Consider the following 27,194-nt stretch of genomic DNA (forward strand, 5'->3'; position numbering starts at 1 on the left):
GTGAAGCTTAATAAACCATTTTGATTATGGAAAGAAAATTGAGGACTTCCATTTCCAGACCAAGAGAAAAATTTATTTACAATGTGTTTTAGTAATATTCAAGGAAAACACAACCCCTGAAATACATTGTAAAAATGGCCAATATGTATACTGATGCATGGCTACTTGACAAGTGATGAGTGATACTCGAGCAGGTTGAAGGATCGAGAAGGATCAAAGACAAGATGTCCGAGACAGCCAGTCTCCACACCATAACCCACTTAAAAAAAAATAAAAAATAAAGTGTTCTCCACAACTGTTAGTCCCAGCTTGTGATTATACAATTAGGTCTGAAGGACAAGCCAAATGTGAAAAGGACATAATGTGAACATAATGAAAGGAAGGTCAGGGCTGTGAGGTGATTATGGAACTGTATGTCTGTTGATATCACCATGTCAAGTTCCTTCAATATTGCTTCCATTCCATATCATCAGGGGGATTAACATCTACCTTCCGTTTGCCCACGTCTGTCCAGTTAGTACTGAGAACTGTGCCTCCAGATTCCATCTGTGTAGAGATTAAGGAGTGATTAAACTCTCAGCAAACTACACTATAAAATAAGCCACTATGCTGATGAGCACAGGAAGCATACAAAGCTGAATGTATGATGACGGTCACAAGAAACAAGCAAAATCTCAAAGTATACTCTTTGGAAGACAAATCATATGGATGTTTCATAAAGAACGCAAGAGGGACTGATAAAATCAGACCACGAATTCATTTTCATTTTCCCAGAGGAATGTTTCCACAGTGATCACAAATATGCTCATCATATTAATGTTCACTGAATATTAATATGTTGGTCTAGAGGACCAAATATCCCTCAGCTTGTCATTCCACATCTCACCAGCTGAAGAAACATGACATGACAATATTTTTGAAGAATGAACAAGGTATACAAAACATCGAAGGCTCAAAACAGTTAAATGAAATGGGTAACAGCTACATGTTAAAAGAATGTACTTCTATAAACTAGTAAGTACTACTTGAGTAAATCTGAAATAAAAATATCTGAAGATAAAACAAAACAAAAAAGTTTCAGATATATCAATGGTACTACTTGGAGTCGCATATGATCAGTAGAAACTGATCTACACTAAGTGAGAGAAAGTTAAAAAAGTTGAAAAAGAAAAAGTATATCTTAAATGTATTGTTAAATTACTTGGATATGTCTGGCTCCATTTTATTTTTCATTATAAAAAAATAAAGTGAGCCCTACATTTTATGAAAATCTTATCCTCACCTAGTCTGAGTGCATAAAACAAGCAGATTGTGTGTCAGGCCTATTATTTTTTTTATTCCTAGTTGCCCAGCAGACAAGTAGGTTCAGCTGGCTGCTGATGCCAATCACTAGAGTTTTTTCATTCGCTCTTTCCTTTCCATCCAGAAACCAAATAAAGAAAAAAAAAAAAAAAAAAAAAAACAACCTTCCTATAAACTTCACAAAAACAAGTTTAATTTGCATGCATGTTAAAACTAGTTATAGTTTTATAGTTAAACTCATAACTAGTTTTAGTATCCTGCTGTCTGATATACTACACACATCAGTCGAGGCAGTCTGGCTATTTGTAGGAGCTATGTTTTACTAAATGAATTAATTAACTTGCACAAGTAACAGATGATCATTGCAGAATCAACTTGCAGGCATGTGGTGACACCGATGAAACGGAACAAAATCTAATCTAACACTTGCACAACACACCTCATGACTAGCAAAAATGAAGACACTAGTGAGATTCTAATAATATATTTTACATGTGATACAATGACAGAAACCCACGGTTTATAGATAAAATGTTACTCAAACACAATATGCTATTACCTATATATGCTTTATACCTACTTAATTAGGTTTCTGGGCAAGCCAAAAAATAAGCACTGCAGCTTTCAGTTGCCCAGTTAATGAATTTATGATTTGTCAGTTTCTGAAAATGAACCTAAATCTTTTGTTGGCAATCTTAAGAGATCGTACATAAACTAAGCATGTTGCAGATTTGGGATAGTTTGTAATGAGTATTGAGACAGTGTTTTTCTAACATCTTCTACTTAATAATGTTTAAATGTTACTGCAAAACAATGAAAGGGTGCTTGTATTCCAAGCCACTACTTACAAAGGACTTGTTCATGGCCCTCTTGACCTCATCTGAGCCATCACAGTAGATCTGCTGGAACAGCTTATTCAGTGCTGCATCCCCCTCTAGCTTCTCATTCTTCTCTTCCTCCTTAATATCACCCACCAACTTGTCCCAGTTGCGGGTGTAGTGGGAGGATGATGGGTATTGGTCTGAAATGAGAATGGTAATAACAGAGAAAAGCAGAAATTGAGAGCAGGGAATTGTCAGGCTGACTTTATTTCTGAAGAGGAGATACATGCTTCTTGATACTGACTCGAAGAGGGAGAAAAGTGCTTCAAGTTGGGAAGGACACCTTCGCCTTCCAGTTTCTCCCACCGGATGGCTTCTGTCTTCTTCATTTTTATCTCAACCTGGGAGGCAGAGCAAAAACAGACAATGAGCTATTGTCAAATCCGGTCACCTTGACTTGTTGCCTAGGCATGTAAAATGATCGGGATACCTGAAAACCTTCACAGACACAATGAGCAATTCTGATAGGAGCATATTCCTCAGAAACAGTAAAGCACAACAGAGATGTGCACCACAATCGCCAGTGAGCTTACAAAAGCAAAAAGCATATGGAGTGGAAAACCATATGGAAAGACCTTCATGAAACGTTTCCCTATCAGAATAGCAAGAGATTTGGTGCAGACAGTTGGAAATTGAAAATTGGGATGCTAGGGTATGGTAATTTGGACTCATAACATGTCTAGAGTAAAGAAAAAATTAAACCTCTGATACGCACTCATTTTATTCTAAGCAATTTCCCAGTTGAAACTCCTTGATCAATATATTCTCTTATAATAGAGCTTCATTATCACCAAGCATCCTTTAAGACCAGGAACGGAAATATAAATGGGACTAAATTAAAATCAGTTCCAGTGGTGCAGCTAAAGCATCAAAGTGCCTAAAACAGTGATTTAGGTGGAGGCAACCAAGCTGTAAATTAAAACCTCTGGCATGGGGAAAGAGTCAAGTGAGAATGTGTGAAAGGATGGAGCAAAATAAATAAATAAATAAATAAAGAATACAGAAAACAAATATGGATCCTCAGTGAAACAAGGAAATCGAAGAGAATGGGTGTGGGGGGTGGTTGCCCTCTGAACAGCAGGTGAACATTTTTACACCTCTCCTGCTTTTTGCAGCTTTGAGCAGTTACCAGCACTGCCATGGAAGATGACTTGTGAAGATTGGCTCATTTTTTTTCTTCACTCACTCGTTGGGCTATGCAACATTAATCTCCTTCCCATATCTGTTGGGGCTGGGTGTAAAGGGAGGTGACAGGCACGGCACAATTGCTGAGAATCCTGACGGGCATCAGCGAAGATGCCTGACAGTGCCATTAGGACCCTGAGGGGTGGCAGGAAAAAAAAAATAAAAAAATCCCACCATGCTACCTAAAAACTGCCTGCCTGTCATCGTCACAGCCATTAGAGCAGCCAGCGGCCATCCCTGGCATGTCACATATCCTGAGCTTCTTAAACTCACACCACCCAAAATACCCAAAAGGAGGTGTGTGTGTGTGTGTGTGTGTTTGGCAGGGGGGGGGGAATGATCTTTTGAAAATGTACAAGACACTGACATCTGGCTATGGATTACAAGACATCTCATTAAAAAGAAATAAATAAACCAACAGAGACAGGTGTGGAAATTAAAAAGGGAAGGATCTGATTATTTGTTTGAAAGTGAAATGATTCGCAACAACAGCAGAGCTTCAGATTGTGCCCTTTGCCTTTCCATTCCTTCCTCATCCATCCATTCTGTCCATTAACGCAGCTGGTAATTGGTTCCTAGTCATCGTGGCATAGCAAGCAAGGTCAGGCACCTCTCACTGAGGAAATTGACTCTTGTGAGGGGTTAAGACAGTCTAATAAGCGAAACTTCTTTAATGTATGTGAAGAAAACAGCACAGCATTACATTTTTCATGGGGGATAAAAACAGGCAGATTTGTTTACCCAGTTTCATGGGGGAAAAACAACTCCAGAAACACACTTGCATAAAAACACATATGAAAAAAATGTCATGCAAAAAAAAAAAAAAAAAAGTATGCTTGCATTAACAAGATTAAGTACAAAAGTCCAACTTTTGACATTCTAATTCACCTCCTGCTTGAGATGCCTTAGGCTCTCTGTTTTTCAGAGAAGAAAAAAAAAAATCCTATTTGCCAACTCAGAATTCCATGTTGACATTTCATTTGAGACCATGTTCGACTGAAAGTGAAAACCAACCCCAAGGCGCTTTATTTAAAAAAAAAAAAAAAAAAAAAACCTTTCGCTTTAAGAGCCTAGGGCTTCCATCCATTTTCAAGTTCCCGAGCCCTGGAGAACCACTGACTTAGATCAAGGACTAATTACACAGCTGATACACACAATGCACATAATTTACTGTTCACTGCCAACAAAATCTTGATCGGTACCAAAGTCTGGCACTCTGAAGCAGCTACCCAGCAATTTATATTTATTGCTTCTGAGATATTTAAGAGCATGTGGGACAACCTTAAGAATATATTCGAGTAAATTCCTTAGATAAATATTTTACACTTACATTATAAATCATTTCCATGTACAGCTCTAAACATTTAGCATGCATACAATAATCAAGCAGGTTTGTTGAAATAAGGTGGTTTACTGAGTCAAGCTAATTAAGCTGTGTACGCCGCATCAGTAAGCAACCAGACTTTTAAAAATAATGATGTGTGGGTCAGTCACCTAGAGGTCTGCAGCTGACTTAATCAGTTTGGTCTGCGGGCTCTGTTGGTGTACTGAAATCTACACAAATGTACAGTAAACTAAGGAGAAAACAATATGCGGTATTAAGAAAATGTCAAGGTCACAAGTCTGCTGCATTTTGAATATATAGAGGCGTGCACTTTTAAAGTCTAGAGATTGCTTGTTGTTCATGTTTTAGTGTGAAAATGAAAAGAAAAAAATAATAAAACAATGAACACAATATAGGACCTGAAAAAGCAACTCTGTGGCAAAAATCTACAGCAGTTGACAACGACTTTGGTGAAACTGCATTACAATGAAAGCAGAAAGAAGATTTGGATTCACAGCATGTGACATGTTTGATGATAGTGGGTTAGTGCTGAGCAATGCACCATGCCAGAGTGTTTGCTAAAACCAGGTGCTCCAGAGGGGCCCAGCAGACCCATGGACAAGTGGGGCTTTGTGAAGGCTCAGGTCCCACATCCAGGAGTGTGTGTGTGTGTGTGTCAGTGAGAGAGAGGTGGGTTGCACCTCCTTCTACTCTCCGTCACGTTTAAACAGGGCCCTTGTTACACTAGCCTATACAGGCACCCGTGGTATGCACTTCTTTCCACTGTTGCCATAGCACAAGGTTCAGGGTGGAAGTGAGGTGAATCTGGTGGGACATTTCTCAGAGACGCATATTTAACAAGCATGTGTGTGTGCTCTCTCTCACCAAAACAATCATTTACTTGCCATTTACCAAGCTTCGCAATGTGTTTGTTCTACAGAGGCTAGAAATTCAACAGTTGGTCAACAACAATGGCTGCCTGTTTGATATTAAGTCCAAAACAAGGACAGCAAATATCCATCAAGTTTTTGGTCACTAATTTTGTTTTAGAATAAATAAATAAGTAGTGCAAATTCTATATACACTTTTTTTGTTTGTTTGTTTTTTGAGTGCAAGTGTGCACTTGAGAAAGTCTTCAAGTCTGGCTTCTCCTAAAATACAGGATAGAATATAAGGGTGTCTACCTGCAGGCCAAGTGTCTAATCCACAGCCAGTGTTTGCTTTTGCTGTTAAAGTTTAGTACACAGAGCGCAAAGAGGTGCACTAACTGTGCCTACATGAGTCTTTTGAGACTGACCACACTGAAAACCTTTTAACATAATCATCCATCATAAATCAAGCTAAAAACCTATTAAAATTGGTGTACACAGGCAACCAAACACACACATGCCTGACATTTACAGACTGAAATCTGTTACAGTATCCATCAGTAATGTTTTTCTAATGACAAGAGGCACATTATGAAGTACATAAGATACATCAGCGGATAAATTATAAATTTATTAGCTAGCCCACCAGGCAAGTAAAAGCTCAAATGTGCTGCCTAGCCCCATGCTTTGGCTGCCCGGTAAAACGGTGGTAGCTCACATAATGTAATTATGTATAGTGAGTATGTTTGCTAGTTTAGTGCTTTAAAACAGACTAACGGAAATACGGGAAATACTGATGCATTCGACTAACGGTGGTAACTTAACCTTCGATTAGGAAACCCAAAGAAAACACCCCTCAACTCGGAATTCCAACTCGGGAACTATGGACAGTCCCCTCAACCCCGAGTTTAGCAAGTGACATCAAATCAACATGGCTGCTCACAACATCAGCAGTAAACAGTGTTGCACCTCTTACCTTTACATAAGTTAAACTGTATATTGCTTTCCATAAGTTATACACGTATTTACTTTAGACAAATCAACATACAGACATATCTGCTTGTTAAATCTATAACATTGACTATACAATCCGCTGTTTGAAGAGGTAAATATACATCACTCAGCACAGTTCGCTGGATAGCTGGTTGCTTACAAAAGATGACTGTGGAATCATCCATGATTTTTCCCCACTTTGTAGCTTGAACGCACAAGGGTCAGAAATGATGTAGTTCCAAGTTCCGACTTCCTACTTCTGAGAAATATAATACGTTATATGATTTCTCCTCTTCTAAAAAAACAAAAATCATTCTGCTGTAGGGGTGTAACGATACATCACGACATGATGCATCACGATGCAAAAATGGGATGATCTGCATTGTGGTAATCCGCAATCTATTAATTATGCCTCCCATATCGCTTCAATGTTTGAACCCCAGAGGTCCCAATCTACACAACCCACAGAGTTAAAATATGTAGAGAGCATGACTTCATCGCGTTCTTTCGTGGAGAGCCTGTGCCATTACCGGAAATCACCTGCACTCTTAAAGTGACACATAGCCTGATAGCTCCGGATTGCAACAGTGAATGGAGTTATCGATGCACCCCTATTCTACCGTTGGTCGAGGTGCGATCTGTGTGTATTGGAGCCGGCTGTGGGATTGGAAAGTATGAGCTATAGTTACGTTACACCATTAAAATTAAAAGCTTAAATGCATTAAAATTGAAAATGTCTGTTATTCGAAAGTCAACAGGAAGTAGGTTTATTTCTTTTTATGGTTGTTAAACCTATTTGCCTGCTGGACAACAACAAACATAAAAAATGAATAGCCTGGAAATCTGTCCATCACTGGTATATTGGATTGGTTACCATGTGCATTGCAGTTGGGTAACAAGTGTGTTTCTGAGGACAAACTGAATTCTACCCAGGAAGATGCAACCAACGCAGCATTATACCCATGATTTTAACTACACATACGGAAGATAGCTGCCTCACACGTCCTGCATTCATTCTGCGTGCTGGTTGCACAACACTAACAAGCGGTAGGGGAAGTAAAGCACATCAGCAACAGACTAATACTACAGCTGTGTGTCAAGCTGCATACTACAGTATTCTAGGGTTAGAGTTAATTATTTTTAAGTATACAGTTTTCATCACATACATTTTAACAGGATTTTTATACAAAATGGTGAAATCATAATTTAACAAACCTCTTGAGTATGGCCTACTTAAAAGTAAGTTATAATTATATTAAACATCTTTTAGATTAGTACATTATAAATCTTTTAAACTGTAAGATTCTAGCATTAGATCAGCATTAGATTATAGCATCGCTTTTAATTAGGAGTAGGGATCTTTGTAGGGATCTCAGCAGGGTGACTATTTTGGATTGGATTAAACAATCCATTATGAGTTCAATTAATCCGTCAAAGAAAAATTATTAAATGAACATTAAATATGTAACATTGTTACACAATATTTTTATTTAAAATATTTGATGTTCTACTCAATATAGCCAAACTCTCAGGCTACTGAGCACTCAGGACAAGTGATATTGCAAACGCACAGCTTTAGGAGACACTAAGTTCTCTGCATGCTCAGGAGGCGTGATACTGCACATGCATTGTCCATAATATGGATACCACATGGAAAATACTGGAGCAATCCTCATACTCAGCTAATTGTACATGAAACTGTGTTCTTACACAATGTGCTCTCAATTAACTGTGGTACGGGGTATGAAAGAGTGACTCGGGAGACGGGCTTTACAAATCTGTCTGCTATCAGCTATAGACCTCCCAAATTAGTTGTGAGAAATCTTACTTATCTTACAGCATGCACAAGCAAACCAGTTTTCTGCCAAAGGCTAATGTTGGCCTAGTCGTAATTCAGCCATGTTAATGAATGACAGACGAACGATTTCAAACCACAGCATATCTCTTCATCCCTTAAACTTAAAATAGACCTAGCAGAAAAGCAGACAATGACATGCTATATCTTGGCTCGTAGTACATGACCCTGATTTTCTTCCCCTAGTATAACAGTGTAATAAATTATTCAATTTTTCTTCCATCATGATAAACAATGTAAATCCACTAGGGCTACCAGAAATAGTTATTTTTTAATCTGTAAATTTGATATAGAAAAAAATGCAAAAGGTTTATTACATACCTTGGTAGAGAGGATCCTGTATGTGCTCTGCTCAGGCACAACATGGTGTAGAAGGTGGATATTTAGGCAGTAATCCTCACCAGATGGAAGTTTCACCATTGCTTTCAACTGTGGAGGGCAAAAAAAGAAAACCAAATGTCACATTTTGCATTTCATTTTATCAGGCTGATCTACAATGAGTAGAAGTAAAATATATTAGTTAGCTGATGTGGGTCAATGACTTGAAGATTAGCATTCAAACTGAAGCAAGACAGGCTGAGAACTTAATATGAACGTATGGTTAAATCCAGCCAAAAAAAAAATATTAACAGTCCTTGGTGACCAGAGATGCTGCTGTCGATAAGATTATAAATCTGAAAAAAATATGTACATCAACGAAACTTTGTTTTACTCGGGCATCGCTGCAGGTGTGGTGAGGGAGAAGCTAGGGGGTATGTTTGATGCCCTGGAGTGTATCACACATCGGAAAGAAAGCAGGAAGAGATGGAAGCCCCCAGCCCTGAAACTTCTCCTAAGGCTTAGCTTTGAGGCTTGCTTCAAATCCAAGTCTCCTGATCACGCCTCCTCTCCACTCTTCTACTCTTTCTCTCCTCATTCTCCACTCCCCACACATATTCGGGGTTTGTGTGCTTTAAAGGATGATGCTTTGAGCTGGCGAGGCCTCCTCATTAATGCCGCACAGACTGCTGGTATATCCCGGCGGGAGCCGTGAAAACAGCCCGCAGGCAGGTTCCCCTGATAGCACTGCATCCATATTTTATCTCATCTCCAACTCGTTTGCAACCAAATTATTACACTATACTCACATTATCCGTAATTAATTTATAGGATCCACATCAAACAACGGGAGAAACTTTGATTTTCCCTTTTATTGGGGAGAAAGGGATAAGATAAATGGAGAGAGAGAGAGAAGGACGGGCCGTAAAGAGATTTTTTTCCACTCTTCTCTCTTTTCATCTGAACGTTCTGTGAAAGGACACGAGTTGTTTATCGCTGTGCGAGGTGGCACGTTAGCAACTGTGACAACACATGAGAAGTGTTGTTAGTAACTGTGACAACACTTCTAAAAATAAATAAATAAATAAATAAATAAACATCTAAACATCATAATTAGGAAAAAACCTGGAAAAGATAATATGATACTAAAGCAGTATTAACAGGAATAACAATATTGTACTACAAAGTTCATCTGATGACTGAACACCTCTTAAACACCTGTTAAAGCAAAGCACAAAAGAACTAGTTGTTACCTCCTTTTCCTGAAATGTGATGCTAACATCTTCCTTCTTGACATTTTTTACCATTAGTGTGACAGTAACTTGAGATTCTGTCTGGTACCAGTCGTGTCTGAGGGGACAAGAGGGAAAGTTGAGCAACTTAATACTAACCACAACGGTTTTAGTGCCACTATAATAACCAAATGATCAAAACAACCATTTCTTCAAAGCTCACACAAAATAGTCACTCGACACCGGGACTGTGTTTCAAGGCATTACAGAGCATTATGTGGTATTACAATGCATCAGTCAGTAATTCTCTTGCACTTACTTGACATGGGGAGTTGCAGTTTGCTGCTGATGTTGAGACGTGTGTGTGAGTATTCCACATGAACCAGAGGGAAAGACAAACAAATCACAGATCAATGAAAATACACCAGAAAATAGCTACAACATTTATAACCTGCTGTATCTGATGTCTCGTGGAGTTGTTTCATTTAAAGTGAGCAACAGTGCCCCCAACTGGGGAAAAAATAATATACAAAGGCAATATACAAAGACAACTTCCCTAGGAAAAAAACAGAAATGTTAGAGCTATCTTTGAGTGTAGAGTGTACTCATACTACACTCATTTGCGATGCACGCTAGAAAACATGATCAATTACATTACATTTAACAGATAAGAACTTTCTCCCATTTACTGAGCAGAATGTGAGTAAATGAAAGTTGACACCGTGATGGATATAACCCTGATCAAAAAGTGTGCAATCCCTATGTTAAGGTCATTCATGTGTTGATGTCAGGTTAATTCTTTTGACTCTGATGCAATATTAACGGCGGTAGTAATTACTTGAGACAGCTTAAAAGCATACTTACCAAATTTGAGGTTCCATTTTGGTCTTGTGCTGTTTCAAAGAAGCAGAAAGAACAAAGCATCAATTAGATAAACTGCCAGTAGACTAAATATAAACTCACTGTCTACAACTTTTGTTCATCTGGAACATCATACTGCATCTGAATGCAAATAAATAGCTAATTAAACCGTAACACTTTTCCACATCTTATGCTTGATAAAGTACATCTGAAGCAGACATAATTAGAAACACAGATGTAAAAGAGACACTCATATGTAAATTTTAAGTCTATTTAGCCCACACAGTTCATACACCCATTTTAAGGCCTCTGTATTTTAAGGTCTCTTGATAACAAACTTTAGACTTCAAAATATTTCTTCACTGGATATAATTCTATAGCTTGAGAGCCTTTTACCATTCCAAGTGCATTTTGTAGCAGCATAAATATGAGCCTAAGAGGTCTTTTTTTCCCCCCAGTATTAAGCTGTTATGTCTCATAAATTATTGAATATTTTCATAAACAGTATGAGATGGAGTTCGCAAGCATCCGACGGCGCATTAATGGCACTTAAAATGAGGTCGCATTTCAAAAGAAGGGGGGAAATAGGGGAAGAGACACGAAGAAAAAAAAAATCTTAATAAAAAAAAAAAAATAATAAAAAAAAAAGAAGAAGAAAGCTAAAGAGCAGACAGATGGTAAATGTCCCTTACGACATAAAAGGACTGTGTAACACTACATAAAGCATCATTTCAATACAGAAGGGAGGAAGACGGCCTTGATCAGTCTAGACACTCAACGCCATAAAAACCTACTGCAAAGGATAAAGTGCTAAATAACACAAATCATTTTTGTGACAGTTTCTAATTCAACCCTCGGAAATATGACTTATAAGAACTTTGCATGAGAACTGACAGTGACAGCCAAAAAACAGCATGCTGCTTGATTCTTAAATCATCTAAAAGAGCCAAAGAGCGATGCTGCTTTTTAAAAACAACCATGCTGCTCCCAGCATGTGCTGCACAGTGTTATTCTAAACACACACACACACAGGCTTCTGCTGGTGGCAAGTTCAGCAGGGTTGTTTATCATGTACATCAGTGCATTAACAGTTATTTGTTGCCCTCAGGCATTCACTTCAGCATGCTGGGTCTAAGAATAGCCCCTGTTTGAAATACAGTGTGAGTGAGTGAGTGAGATGCTAATGGAGATCTTGGGTCAATAAGCTCACTTTTGACATGCACGTTTAACTAAGGGTCGTTATGATGCAGCAGCCACTGAATCCATACTAATATTTATTCTGCCAGCATATTTGCCAGCTGTGTTCAGTCCTGCTCTCAGAGATCTATAAGGCTTTAAAAATATCTGAATATTAGGGTTAAGTACATTAGATCACTGTGGAAAAAAAGATAATTGTAGTTTATTATCATGAGTAAGATATCGGAACAAAACACATGGCACTGCAAATGAAGGACAACAATCAGATTCAGAATATTTCTAACACAGTTTCCATTCGAGTTATCAGACCTTTTTAAATATATTTTAGTGAACAGATAAGGATTTGTTGCATGATCAGCAGTATAGCATTTCTACTATATAGCAATTGTGAGGATTATGTTAAAAACACTTCAAATGAGAAGTTTGTCATGTTTATAGCCTTTGAAAAATACTGGGTACAAGAACAATGAAAAACCCTTGTTTAATCAATTAGAAACCAGATCAGTGGAAACTGAAAGCATTTCCGTCTGCATCAGCCATGTCTCACAGAAAAGATACTGCATTTCTACAATTCTACAATGTAATTCTAATGTAACCATCACTTAAATGGTGCCCATGAAATTAAATGGGTGATTTCAAGCTTATTGTATGTGTCCCTTGGCATCCATTATATCCTGGTCACGCCTCATTCATTCATCTATATTAACTGTTTTATTCTGGGAAGCGTTAAGGTGGACTTCAGCTGATCATACACCTTCACACACACACACACACACACACACACACACACATTCACACATTCACACATTCACACCCAAGAACAATTTAGTGAAGTCAATTCACCTACTGGCATTTTTTTGAGAGGTGGGATGAAACCAGAGAATCCGGAGGAAACCCACATGAATACAAGGAGCATATGCACAGAAACTCCAGACATTAATCCAAGCTCAGGACTGACCCAATGACACCCATGAGAACAATGTGTTTTGTAAATATTCTTATTTTAATTATAAAGTTTATCATTTCTGAGAAAAAAAAAAACATTGGAAAAATAATTCTATTACTCACACTGCACTCATCCAGTTTGTGTCCAATCAAATGCTCTCTAGGACACATACGTGCCACTTCCGTAAACAGACTTCAGGGCAGCAGCTAGTTAGCATCAAACAGACTATATGTGTAGTTATGTTCATGTAGTTTTCCACAAGTTATTCCCTTTTGTGTTGAAAAGATGGTTTTGTGTGTGTGTCTGTGGTCATTCTGCCTCCAAAATCGTGATCTCAGCTTAAATATCTTTGACCTTACTTCAAAAACATCACGACAGGTGGTCTATGCACTATGACGCTCAGCTAGTACGAATGCAGCTAATGAGTGTATGACATGGCAAGCAAACAATAGTTTTAAGATATTGATGCATGTCAGTGTGTTTCTAACTTGTCCAGAAGGCTTTTTTTTTTCCCCCCCAAAACCGTTGCTTTATTTCACTGCCTTGCGTTCAATCTGCAGGAAGCCTAATGCACTCACGACCTCATGAGGATTACCAAAAGGAAGAGAAAAAAAAAACCTGCTGCAGGCGAATAAATAAGCCACAGCCCAGTGGCAGTCTTAGGCACGGTGGTTGGAAACCCCTGCTCCATGATATCAAACACAACAAAGTCACAAAGGGCAAATTAGCAGTGAAAATACTACACAGTTTAAAAACAGGTTCTATAAACTCTTGGCTACATTATTCAGCCGGTTTGCTAAACCACTGCTGAGTTTCCAGAATATAAGCAGCTGTTTCAATGCATCATGAACACTTCAACAAGTTCCCCTTCTGATTTCCTGTTTCAAAAATATGTATACACTCACCGTGTATAATAAAGTGTTATTAGGAACGTCTGTACATCTTCACATTCATGTAGTTTTCTAATCAGCCAATCATATGGCAAAATGCAAAAAATAAAAATAAAAATCAGTAAGATACAGATCAAGAGCTTCAGTTAATGTTCACATCAAACATCAGAATGGAGAAAAGTGTGATCACTGTGACTTTAATTGTGGCATGGTTGTTGGTGCCAGATGGGCTGGTCTGACTATTTCAGAAACTGCTGATCCCCTGGGAATTTCACACACAATTTCACAGAAGAATTTACACAGAATGGGGCAAAAAACCTAAAACACACTGAGTGAGCGACAGTTCTGTGGGTGGAAACACCTTGTTGATAAGAGAGGTCAAAGGAAAATGGCCATATTGGTTCAAGCGGCCAGGAAAGATATAGTAACTCAAATAATCACTCTTTGCAACCGTGGTGAGCAGAAAAGCACTTCAGCATGCACAAAACATTGAACCTTGAGGTGGATGGGCTACAACAGCAGAAGAGCACATCAGGTTCCACTCCTGCCAGTCAAGAACAGGAATCTGAGGTGATCTTGGGCACAGGCTCACCCAACCTGTACAGCTGAAGATCAGGGAAAAAAAAAAAGATAAAAGAAATCACCTGGTCTTTCAGTGACTCAGACTCAGTTTCAGTGAGTCTGTGCCTCAGATACTTGTTCACTGATAGGCATGGAACCTGATGTGGTCTGCTGTTGTAGCTCACCCACCTCAAGGTTTGACGTGTTGTGTATTCTGAGATGCTTTTCTGCTCACCACGGTTGTAAAGAATGCTTATTTGAGTTACTATATACTGAACTTCCTATCAGTTCAGACCAGTCTGGACATTCACCTCTGATCTCTCTCAACAAGGTGTTTCAGCCTGCAGACCCTCTGCTCACAGGATGTTTGTTTTTCGCACCATTCTGTGTAAACTCTAGAGACTATTTTGTGTGAAAATACCAGATCAGCAGTTTCCGAAATACGCAAATCTGGCACAAGCATTAAAGTCACAGAGATAACATTTTTCCCCCATTCTGATTTTTGATGTGAACTTTAACTGAAACTCAACCTCTATCTGCATGATTTTTTGCACTGTGCTGCTGCCACTTGATTGGCTGATTAGATAACTGCATAAATGTGCACGCTCCTAATAAAGTGTATGGTGAGTGTACATACATCAATGTGCAAAATCAAATCCCAGCTCTCATGCCATTTCATGGGCATTTTAAACCTACACCTGCTTTTTAAACACTTTCAGCAATGACAGAATGATGGATGCTTTGGATTTTTAAAAAACACACTTTCACAAGTTAGTGGGGACAAAGCCAGGCATAAGAAACAGTGTTGGGGACGTGTACTCAGAGCAAGTTAGACTTATACTATGCTACCTGCAAGGTGCTTGCAAGCTCCAAGCTTTCTTGGTATGCACATCATAGAGGACCCCTCCTGGACTCTCAACACCAACTGTCTAGCCAAGAAAGCAAAGCAGCATCTTCACTTTCTGCAGCAGCTGAAGAAAGCAAAGCTCTCCCCTGCCATCCTGACCACCTTCTATGGGGGGGGGGACAATATAGAGTGTGCTGACTAGCGTCTCACTGCCTGGTATGGGAACTACACAGACTCAGACTGCAAGGTCCTACAGCTGATTGTAAGAACAGCTCAGATGTTCACCGGGGTCCCTCTACACACCACTGATGCCTCTTACAACAAACGCAGCAGGATGCAGTCGGAAAACTCAACACACTGCTGCCTGGACTAGTCAAACCCATCCCAACATCACAACATCACATAACCATCACTGCACACCTGCACTTTCTAATGCTGAAGACAGGAAACATAACTTGCTGCTACCTTTCACTTGATACTGCTGCTGTACTTCTCTCCACAGTGAGCAGTTTACAGGCAATTGTTTGCACTGGTTTCTCTCATCCAACACTGTTCTGATATCCTGTCCAGTTAACATGCACTGTCTTTTGTATTTATTGCCCCGTGTATTTATTGTATATTTTGCACTCATCTCACACTGTCCTGTATTTGCACTTTATGTAGTCCTGTATGTGTTCCACATACAGTTCTGCTACTGTATGTGTTCCAATGTGTATATACAAGCTATATAGAGGAATGACAATAAAAACCACTTGACCTGAAATGCAACTGCAGTGAAAACACTGAGAAGGGTTTACTTAACCCTGTGTTGTTTCAACCCTCCTGCCTCATATGTTGATTTCTAAGGAAAATACTAGGGAGTGGAGCTAAATTTGGGTTTTACAAAAAAAAAAAAAGAAAAGAAAAAAAAAATTAAACATTGACCTAAAATGAGAAAACTACCCAGATTAATTGCATGGCAAAATCAGTGCCTATAAGATGTCTGGAAGTTAACAATTAATAAGTCTAAACTTACTTGCCATTTTCTCTTCACATTTCTTGATCCATGTTTGAAAGTCTTCATTAGCACCTGTGAAAAATACAAACTGTAGGTGTTCATTGGAACAACACAGTTTTTCCTTTCATGCAGATGGCCAGATATGAAGCTCGCATGAGAAAAAATGGCCATACTGCTGAACACAGGAGTGTACTGGACATGGCAGTTTTAATATTTTGGGGAACAGAACCCACTAAGTTCATTAGAAAACACCAAGGGCAGATATAAACAAACGCCAACAGGAATACTTCACAGCAAGTCTAGTCCTTCTCGTTACTAATCTGTATGCCTGAAATCCCCTTAAAATATACTTCAAAAAGGAAGGAAGCTACTGAAGTAAAACTATTTCAGACAGTTGACCTTGACCATGTTTGGATCCATTCAAAAGTGTAAGAAGAATCTTGGATGAACAGACAAACTGAAAACATAACGCCTCCACCATAAAAATAATCACTACAGGAGCAGGACTAAAACCAGGCCCAGCCACACCTGTACTTTAAACATACAATTATTAAAGTTTCTATTCTAAATGTATTCAGGATCCTAATACATTAACACTGACTGACACTGTATTTTAGTGGGATCCTAATTAATGACGTACTTAACTAGATATTGCAAAAGAACAGGAATTTGCTTCAGGTAACTTACTACTCACTAATGACAATGTTTTAGCTGCCTTCAAGCATAAACTGACTCACCATCAAGTCCTTTTCCAGCTGTGAAGGCCTGGTGTGCAGCACTGATGCTGTTAAGATGATATTCTGCAATTCTGAAAACAAGAAATATGAGCAGATGTACTGAAAAGTAATCAAGTTACTGTAGAAAAATAAGGCCAACAAGACAGCAATTACATATACAGCTTCTTGGGCTTTAGGCCCTATGAAAGCATAGTAGGAGTGCTATTGTTCTTTCTGCATGTGGCAATATAACATTACAGGCCAATTAATATTCAAATGTATGTGAATAATGGATCACAATTTGAATGAACTGAAAAGGGAATTACAATTTTAAAAGCCTGAGTGAAACGCAATAATGTGTAAAACTGAAAATTGCCTGCTACTGACCAATCAGTATTCAGTATTTAACAAGCAGCCATGGAGTGAATATGGGTGATCAGGTTGTGTAGGAACTCACCCTGCTCTCAGGAATGCAAGTGCCATACCAGGCTGAAGCTGCTGTGCTTTCTTAGCATCATCAACTGCTCCTAAAGAAATATGTAATAATGTAATATGCAAATAATATCAGGAGTGGACAAGTCAGTAGCCTGGGCACCTGGGACAAGCACATTCATGTCCAAGCTATTAGTGTTTTTTTTGTAAATACATTCAACAATGATAAAAAGAAAATAAACCCTATTTCTTAATGTCTTTTGCAAAATCAAAGTTTTCATGTGGTCTTTTGTCCTGCATTACAGTAATATGATGTGCATATGCTTCTGAATCACACCACCTGCTGTGCTACACACACCAGCCAATTTGACTGCATTTGACTAATCAGTGGTCTATTTTTATGTCCATCTATGTCCATGTCCATCCCGGTTGACGTCGCATGCAAAATGGCCAATGGCAAGACCCATACTCCACATAAGTACATGCCAATAGTCACAATGCAACAGATAAAGCAACACAAGCAAGATCTGAATTCTGACTGTTTCACAAAGGGAGCTACAGAAGTATTTGCAGTATGCTTGTGCAATATTGATTTTTTTTCCCTGCTTGTGATTTACCATTTAAAAAAAAAAAACAGGAAAATGAGCATTTCCACCAGTTCAGGGTTAAGGAGAGTACAGGAGGGTGTAATAATATTATCAACTGTGCAGGTTTCCAGCAGCAGCAATTCTGAAAACTCAGCTGGATGGTGGATGTTTAGGCGATTCCACAGTAATGCTCAGAAAACAGTATCTACTTTAGAAAAAATCCTTTTATAAATCGGCTGTCTAATGTCCACACGGCCAAGATTTTCTGTTATTCTGCTGCTCAAAATGTTTGAACATGTCTGAGCACTGACCGATGCATGAGAGGGCAAAAATAAATGAATATTTCTTAATCTCCTTAACTTCACCATTAATAGTGTGTGTGTTCAATCTGACACTTCACTGTAATTAAGTTGAAAATACATTGAAAGATTTTATTCCATAGTAATGAACTCAAAACATTCTCCAGAAAGTGCGGGAGCCCCGTTAGGCCAGAGTCAACATGTGAGATGAAGGGAAAGGGGGGCGGGGCTTCCAGGCAGTGTCACGTAATATCAGAGAGTACAAAACACCCGCGCAAATCATTCCAGATTCATGTGTCAACTGCCTCATCTCTCTGTTTTATAAGGCGGAAAAAGACTGCTCTTTTGGTGTGTTTTTAAACAATAACTCTTACTAGTGTATTCTAAGGTTAAACTGCAGATGCCCTACACAAAATGTTTAAAGGTTGGCAGGCAACATTACATATATTGGTCTATATAATATAATAGGAGTTAACATCACTAGATATTGTGGCAGAGTAATACTGTGTAGACATATTGAATTGTTCTACAGCACAAGCCTAACTTACAGTGTGCTTTCTTCTGACGCAACTATGGGAGCATGGTGGCTTCACTCCTTTGTGCAGTATAGCTAGACATAGTGCAGAAGCTAGTTATATTCCACAGCTGTCATCCTGCAATATTAAAAGTGCTTCCCCTCATCTAATCCAGGCATAAAAAAGGATGACATGGATCTACTCTCCAGTCTACCGACATTATACTGAAGTATACTTCAACGCCCGTATGGGTAAATATCCACTGCAGTAACGCAAGAAAGCACAGTGAGAATGTGACCTGGAATAACATGCTTGCAATGTGTGGACTTGTGTAACAACTGAGTATGAATACAACAGGAGGATTTTTCAATTACTTGTGTGAATTCCTAAAAACAAGCAACAGAAACAAAAATAAAAATAGTGTGATGGACAGTGTGGTGATAAGTATTTTTTTTTTTTGGCCATAAAATGAAGCACTACAATCCCATAGTCAGTGTCGGTACTAAAGTCAAGTTTATGGTACTGTGACAAGCCACCATATAAACCATATAAAAGGATACACACCATGACAAAAACACAACATGCTTTAAAAAACCCCATTAAAACTCTTTGAAGCACTTACTGTCATTCTGGAAGAACATGTGACAAGTGAACTGATAAAACAGCCACAGGAACTTCATAACAACATAAAGAAAAGATAACACACGCAAGCACTTACTGTTATAGTCTCTGAGCAGGATGTGTGCATATGCTCGTTGACACAGCCATTCTGCGTTATCAGCAGTCTCACCTAAAGCCACATTCAGCTCCTGGTAACAAAAAAGCAACAAAAACTAATAAATGAGCATGTGCTGCTACAATGAGAAATTTTATTACTGGTTTGATTAGTTTTGTAAGCCTGCAGCTGTGTTAATAGTATGATTTAACTCACTTATTGTCAGTCAAAAGATTAGACAGACAGATAAATAATAGGGCTGCATGATACGGACCAAAATAGACACTGCAATTATATTACTACACACTGCAACTGTGATATGTCTAGCAATAAGCCTATATTATGTTATATATATATATATATATATATATATACACACACACACACACACATACACACACATACACACACACACATATATAACACGCCAATGCAGAATTTTAATCAAAACACCCACAGAAAACTTATTTCAGAATGCTCGCAGAGTAAATAAAAAAAAAATTATGTATTTTGGTAAATTACACATTTCCATTTGGCAGGGTTCTGAGATATCAATACTGCAAAGACTAATATGGCAGTAATAAGAATAAAAATAAAATGATATATTGGACAGAAAGGTAGATAGAAAGACAGAAAGATAGACAGTAGGGAAAGACACTGGGGTGTTACAATAGGAAGAACATAGAAAACTACACAAGAGATCAGTATACAAGGTTTTAATTAAAGAATAAAACACAACAGGGCATGCTGTTACAGAAAAATAATCAGCGATGGGGTAGTGTGATGTGGCCTGGAATGAAGCAGAGTTACTGTTACCACCCTGAAGTTGATTTTCTTCCTATAACATCATGTTCTGAAGTTTTATTCCTCTTATACCACAACAATTTGCCAGCAGTTTTAATACTAAATTTATTAATGACCGACACTTTTAACCGTGTGTTATCTAAGTAAGGAATGTATCGAAACTAACGAAACTAATGAACGAACGAAAGTAACGAAAATACTGCATGCTGGAGGCAGGTGATGGAGGGGTACAAACCCAGGCACAGGTATTAAATCAGTAATTCACAATAACTGCGTGTGTCTGTTGCAGAAGCCTATAGCTATAATGAGTTTCACTGAGACAAACAATAACAGAGTTACTATGCATGTCTGTTCCTAAAGCATTTCTAATGGCAAGAAAATGACTAGTGCATACTTCTTGAGTCTCCCAAAAAGCAAAAAAAATAATAAATAAATAAAATTAAAAAAATAAAATGGATGTATACAAAAAATTAACAATAAATGATTAATTGTCAGTGACTGCCTGACATCCCTGCAGTGCATTTTCATACAAGCTCATGCCATTATTCCGCTTATATTACAGTGATTTGCCAACAATTACAATGTTTAATAATAAACTACACGTTGTGCAATTTAACAGTTTATAGTTAAATTTAATGTTGTAGAATGTCAGAGACAAGTTAGCTCCTGTTCTCACTTACGTTACACAGTCATTCTCTCACCCGCATCTGCTTTTCTCTCTTTCTCCACTTGATCAAATCTCTTTCTCTCTCAAAAAGCACAGCTCTTCATTTTACAAAGAAAGTGGTAAACGCCTCTGTCTTGAAGACTTTCCTGTGCCGATAAACTTTGGAAAGTTCTGTGACTGTTACAAAGCACTTAGAATAGAGACTCCTTAAACATTAAATAAACGTCTCCCAACAAAAAAAGGCCACCATATCAACGATTACACGTTTCACTTTATTAAAACACCACGCTTTTTAAATTCATTCATCAGAAGTCTTAAATTATGTGGAGCATCTGCTGTACAAGTCCCTGTGTATGAGCTGCTACTATAGAAACAATAAAGTAAGAACGAGCGCATTAATATTAACCTATAGATCACATTACAGCCAGAATTATTGTCCGAGCTGTGCTGTTACACAAAAATAATGCACACCTCCTGACCAATCAGATTTGAGAACTGAACCATGCTGTGGTATATCATAATACATAATTATATATAATGTATAAAATATATACACCATAACACCAGCCGTAACATTAAAACCACTGACAGTTGAAGTGAATAACACTGATTATTGCAAGAACTGATTATTGAATAACACTGCAAGAACACCTGCAAAGGGGTGGGATATATGAAGCAGCAAGCAAACAATCAGTTCCCGAAGTTGCTGTGCTGGAAGCACTAAAAATGGGCAAGCGTAAGAACCTGAGCGACTATGAGAAGGGATAAATTGTGATGGCTAGACGACAGGGTCAGAGCAAAACGGCAGGTCTTGTGGGGTGTTCCCGATATGCAGTGGTTAGTACCTACCAAAAGTGGTCCAAGGAAGGACAACCGGTGACAACAACTTATCGAGCAAATCAATAATGATAGATTACTAAAAATCATCTCATATGGAACACTAACTTTTTTTTTTTTACAAACCGGAAATATAAGGTTTAGCAGGATACCCAGAGTCAACAAAAATTGAATAAATTGAATAAAATTAATTTTTTCATTTTACTGTTTATGTCAGCGTTTCCTTCTAGGCCCAACATGACATTTTATCACCATCAGACGGAGGCGTAATTGTCAAGTGACAGCGGAAAAAAGTGAGCGACCCAAGCATGGGAGCATTTTATATTAAATGCCGCAAAGAAGACTATAACCTGCAAACTTTGCAAAGCGGAGCTTGTGTGGCACGGAAGCATGACAGTGATGCACGAGCACAAACTTATGTTTATATCCAGACTGCTCCACTGTGTGCAAGGGTTTGGGGAAATTGGTGCGAATTGCTTAAAAGGTTTAGTTTAATTCAAATTTATTGTCATTATATGCTGCATTTGTAAGGTGCAGTGAAAGTGGGTTTTTTATTATTAATTAATTATTAATATTAATTAGATTATAAAATGTATAATTATAAAATATATAATTATTAAAATATATATGTATAGAAATAAAAATTGGACAAACAGTTACACTAATGTAAAGTTTTAGTTTAAAGTTTATATTTGTAACACTCTGTTTGTGGATTTTATTTTAAATAAATTTTTAAAAAATGGCACCGAATTTTTTTTTTAATCCGATTAACAAAAAAAACAATCAGCTGATTAATCGATTATAAAAATAATCATTAGTTGCCCAAAGCTCACTGATGTGTGTGGGGAGCGAAGGCCCGTCTGGTCCGATCCCACAGAAGGGCGTCAGAACACACAGTGCATCGCAGCTTGCTGTGTCAGAGTGCCCATGCTGATCCCTGTCCACCTCCGAAAGTGCCTACAATGGGCACACGAGCATCAGAACTGGACCATGGAGCAATGGAAGAAGGTGGCCTGGTCTGAATCACGGTTTCTTTTACAACATGTGGAGGGCCGGGTGCGTGTGCATCATTTACCTGAGGAAGAGATGGCACCAGGATGCACTATGGGAAGAAGGCAAGCTGGCAGAGGCAGTGTGATGCTGTGGGCAAATTTTTGGGAAACCTTGGATCCTGGCATTCATGTGGATGTTACTTTGACACGTACCACCTACCTAACCATTGCTGCAGACCAAGTACATCCCTTCAGGTCAACGATATTCCTCAACAGCAGTGGTCTCTTTCGGCAGGATAATGCACTCTTCCACACTGAAAAAATTGTTCAGGAATGGTTTGAGGAACACGACAAAGATCGAGCATCTATGGGATGTGATGGACTAACAAGTCCGGTCCATGGAGGCCCCATCTCACACGACTTAAAGGACCTACTGCTAAAGTTGTGGTACCAGATACCACAGCACACCTTCAGAGGCCTTGTGGAGTCCATGTCTCGACAGGTCAGAGCAGTTTTGGCAGCACAAGCAGGGCCTACACAATATTAGGCAGGTGGTTTTAATGTTATGGCTGATCGGTGTATATACAAGGCACATGAAAAAAAAATTACAAAGTAGATACGGAGTAGGTGTTTTCACCAATTAATAGTACAAGATAGTTGTTAGTGAAACCAGTGCATAGTGTTACAGCAGTTTCCAGTATTAAAACATTACAACACTGACCATGCTAGCTACACTAAGCAGTGCTGTACACAGAATATTCTCGAGCTAAGCCGTGGTAGTTAATCACAAAATCACCTAGAACCATTGTTTGGTGAAGAGATGAATATTTGGAAAGTACTGGCTATGGGTCATAATTTTAAAAGATATGTTAGGCACGAAAACAAGACACCCAAAAAAAAACACCATACCCACGGTGAAACACGGTGGTGGCAGCACCATACTATGGGGCTGGTTCTCTTTAGCTGGAACTGGGGCTCTAGTCAAGATAGATTAGTATATGGGGCTATCAATGATTCCCTCTATTTTGGCACAAAATCTGCAGGCCTCTGTTAGACAGCTGACGAAGAAGAGCCACGATAGTTAATCGCAAAATCACCTAGAACTGTTGTTTGACGAAGAGCTGCTGGAATATCTGGAAAGTATTGGCTATTTCATAATTCTAAAAGATATGTTTTGCACAAAAACAAGACACCCAAAAAAACACCATACCCACAGTGAAACATGGTGATGGCAGCATCATGCTACAGGGCTGGTACTGGGGATTTAGTCAAGACAGAGGAAATCATAGATAGCTCCATATACCAAACTATTTTGGCACAAAACTTGCAGGTTTTTGTTAGACAGCTGAAGATGAAGAGCCATGGCAGTTAACTGCAAAATCACCTAGAATTGTTATTTATTGTCGTGATCATTCATTCACACAGACTTTATGCTGATGGAGATAAACAAACAGGAGGTAAATACTGCGCTGGGTAATGAAGATAGATAGCTTCTTCACACAGATAAAGCTGTAAAACAAGCTCACATTACAGGCTTTACACGGAAATCAGTGAGGTGTTACAGCACATAACCTGCCACCATGGCTAGTGACCTATTACACACTTGTGTTAAAACTAACTTAGCTATTCCTATTATTCATAGTAGCTTAGCTTAGCTAGCTAGCAATTCAGGGTTCTTTTTAACCAAAACTATGCTACCTACAAAGTAAATCACCGACACGTTTTCCTGTCAGTGAGCACATGCTGAGTGTGAGGATGTCAGGGTTTGCAGGGCTGTTAACTGAGTTAGCTAATTATAATATCACCCCTAAGCTAGCAGTTAGCTTCTATCATTACCTCAAGAGCTCGTGCTGGGTCCGCGGTTATGAAGCTGTCAGTAAAACTCCTGCAACGAGAAAATATTTATTTTACTAACAAACCCACATTTAAAACACTTTTTTTGTTTTTAAACATAAACCGTTCCAGTTTCAGAAGCACGCACTTGTCGCTTGCCATTAGCCCGCTGCCTGTTCTCGTGCTTTGCGTCTAGAAAGTTCTGGATGTTGCTAGTGATGTTTTTCCCCTACCGATATTCCGTAAACCCCGCCCTCTTGCGCTGTGATTGGTTGACTGCTGGAGAGATTGTGCTACAAGCCAATCATAACGCAGAACGCTGCGTGCTGCTAGGCAATGCTAGCGCAGGAGGAAGAGTTTGTCCGAATACAGGTGGGTGGAAAATAGCGGTCAGTGTATAGACAGCAGTGGCTTGCTAGCTCCATGTAAACCTGAGGAGCAGTCAGCATCAACATTTCTGCTGTACTCGAACTGTGACACAAAATAACTCGCGACAAAATAAATACACGACTTCATAATAAAGTTATTTCTACATATCTGTGGTTTATGGAAGCAAAATAAAGCTGAGAATGCTGGTGTGACTGAAGGCGGAAGTTGCTGTCTTCTGACACAAACCACAGATTTTCAGCTGTATGAATCCTTTCTATTAGTAAATTAGTGAAAGAATAGGTTTCTTTTTTTTTTTAAACTGTGGCAATATGTATTAATAAAAGTAAATATTTCATTATAAATGATTTTATCACGTACCTCCCTGCACATCTGTGTTGTTTGTTTTATTACATAAGTGGAAATTGTGGAAATCCACCTGACAGCTATTTCTGATATGACAATAAAATTATAGATATATAAAAATCAACTTAGCAAATGTGAGGTACTATGGTATTATCATAAAAATATACCATGGTAAAATAATCCTGTTTTTTTTTTTTCTCCTTTCAGTTGACATCTGCAGCTGAAAACAATCAGGTGTCATAGAAAACCTTTTTGAAATGGCTGAATAACTGGCTCCTAGAAAAGGAAACAGATATCAGGCTACTTCATAGATTGAAAGACAAAGAGATAAAGTGCAGAAAGTTATTGCCCACGCCCTGTGGTCACATGCACGGATCACAACTTCTCCCTCAGCATGGTTATACAGCTATAAACACTCTAAACTACACTGTTCATGCTATATTGTGCAGTCTAGTCCTGCAAGTAAAACAGTATATAAGCTATATTTTTATAGTTTGTTTCCAAACTCGATTAAAGTAAATGATCACCAGACATTACATACAGTCAGGTCCATAAGTTTTTGGACAGTGACACAATTTTCATAATTTTACCTCTCTACACCACCACAATGGATTTGAAATGAAGCAATCAAGATGTGATTGAAGTGTAGACATTCAGCTTTAATTAATTGGTTTAACAAAAATATTGCATTAATCATTTAGGAATTACAGCCATTTTTGCAGCGTTCCTCCATTATCACAGGCTCAAAAGTAATTGGACAATTGACCGATAAAATGGTTTATGGCCAGTGTGTGGCCTGTTTCCTCGTTATTTCATCACAAATTAAAGAGATAAAAGGTCTGGAGTTGATTCCAAGCATTGAATTTGCATTTGGTAGCTGTTCATGGGAACTCTCAATATGTGGTCCAAAGAGGTGTTGATGCAAGTGAAAGAGGCCATCATTAGGCTGAAAAATATACCAGATCTATCATAGAGATAGCAGAAATTTTAGGAGTGGCCAAATCAACAATTTGGTACATTCTTAAAAGGAAGGAATGCACTGGCAAGTAAATGAATGTAGAATTTTTTCCTGGTTGAAGGAAACACCCTTTACAACATCTAGCAAGGTCAAGAACACTCTGGAGGAGGTAGGTGTATCATTGTCAAATTCTACAATCAAGATGCCTTCATGAATGTAAATACAGATGGTTTACCTCAAGATGCAAACCACTGGTAACACTCAAGAACAGAAAGGCCAGACTAGGCTTTGCTAAAAAACCTCTAAAAAAAAAAAAAAAGCCTGCCCAGTTCTGATGCAAGATTAACTTGTACCAGAATGATGGGAAGAGAAGAGTATGGAGAAGGAAAGGAAGGGCTTATGATCCAAAGCATACCACATCATCTGTCAGACATGGTCGAGGCAGTGTTATGGCATGGGCATGTATGGCTGCCAATGGAACTGGGTCACTGGTGTTTATTGATGATGTGACTGTTGATACAAGTAGCAGTATGAATGCTGAAGCATATAGAGATATACTTTCTGCCCAGATTCAGTCAAATGCTGCAAAACTGATAGGACAGCGCTTCAAAGTACAGATGGATAATGACACAAAACGTACCGTGAAAGCAACCCAAGAGCTCCTTAAGGCAAAGAAATTAAATGTTCTTAAATGTCCGATGACCTTAACCCAACTGAGCATGCTTTTCACTTACTGAAGACAAACCTGAAAGCAGACAGACCCACAAAGAAGCAGCAACTGAAGGTGGCTGCAGTAAAGTCCTGGCAAAATATCTCAAGGGAGAAAACTCAGCATTTAGTGATGTCCAT

The 27,194-nt window shown here is 38.5% G+C and overlaps 1 protein-coding gene across 2 annotated transcripts; it reads right to left on the bottom strand.

The window, feature by feature from the left end:
* Positions 1-51: 51 nt before the first annotated feature.
* On the bottom strand, positions 52-24,910 carry sugt1 (SGT1 homolog, MIS12 kinetochore complex assembly cochaperone). Of its 2 annotated transcripts, none has more exons than XM_026931957.3 (13): positions 24,804-24,910; positions 24,659-24,707; positions 19,526-19,616; positions 17,432-17,501; positions 16,996-17,066; positions 16,277-16,330; positions 10,824-10,852; positions 10,279-10,301; positions 9,981-10,077; positions 8,731-8,838; positions 2,428-2,524; positions 2,151-2,323; positions 52-546 (listed from the first exon to the last, which is right to left on the bottom strand). In XM_026931957.3, the coding sequence occupies exons 1-13, from the start codon at positions 24,815-24,817 to the stop codon at positions 445-447; spliced, it is 978 nt and encodes a 325-aa protein (XP_026787758.3). In that variant the 5' UTR covers positions 24,818-24,910; the 3' UTR covers positions 52-444. The 2 variants fall into 2 exon arrangements, with proteins under 2 accessions (XP_026787758.3, XP_026787757.3); XM_026931956.3 differs by having other exon boundaries at positions 10,279-10,304; positions 24,804-24,909.
* Positions 24,911-27,194: the final 2,284 nt, after the last annotated feature.

The sequence above is a fragment of the Pangasianodon hypophthalmus genome, chromosome 26, assembly GCF_027358585.1.
Source record: "Pangasianodon hypophthalmus isolate fPanHyp1 chromosome 26, fPanHyp1.pri, whole genome shotgun sequence".
Classification (NCBI taxonomy): domain Eukaryota; kingdom Metazoa; phylum Chordata; class Actinopteri; order Siluriformes; family Pangasiidae; genus Pangasianodon; species Pangasianodon hypophthalmus.

Bases quoted from the DNA above. Each gene is read 5' to 3' on its own strand.
- sugt1 (XM_026931956.3), bottom strand. The intron at 16,331-16,995 runs GTGAGTCAGTTT...TATTTTTCACAG, and splicing joins AGCTGGAAAAGGACTTGATG to GTGCTAATGAAGACTTTCAA. The intron at 547-2,150 runs GTAAGTAGTGGC...ATCTCTACACAG, and splicing joins GGGCCATGAACAAGTCCTTT to ATGGAATCTGGAGGCACAGT.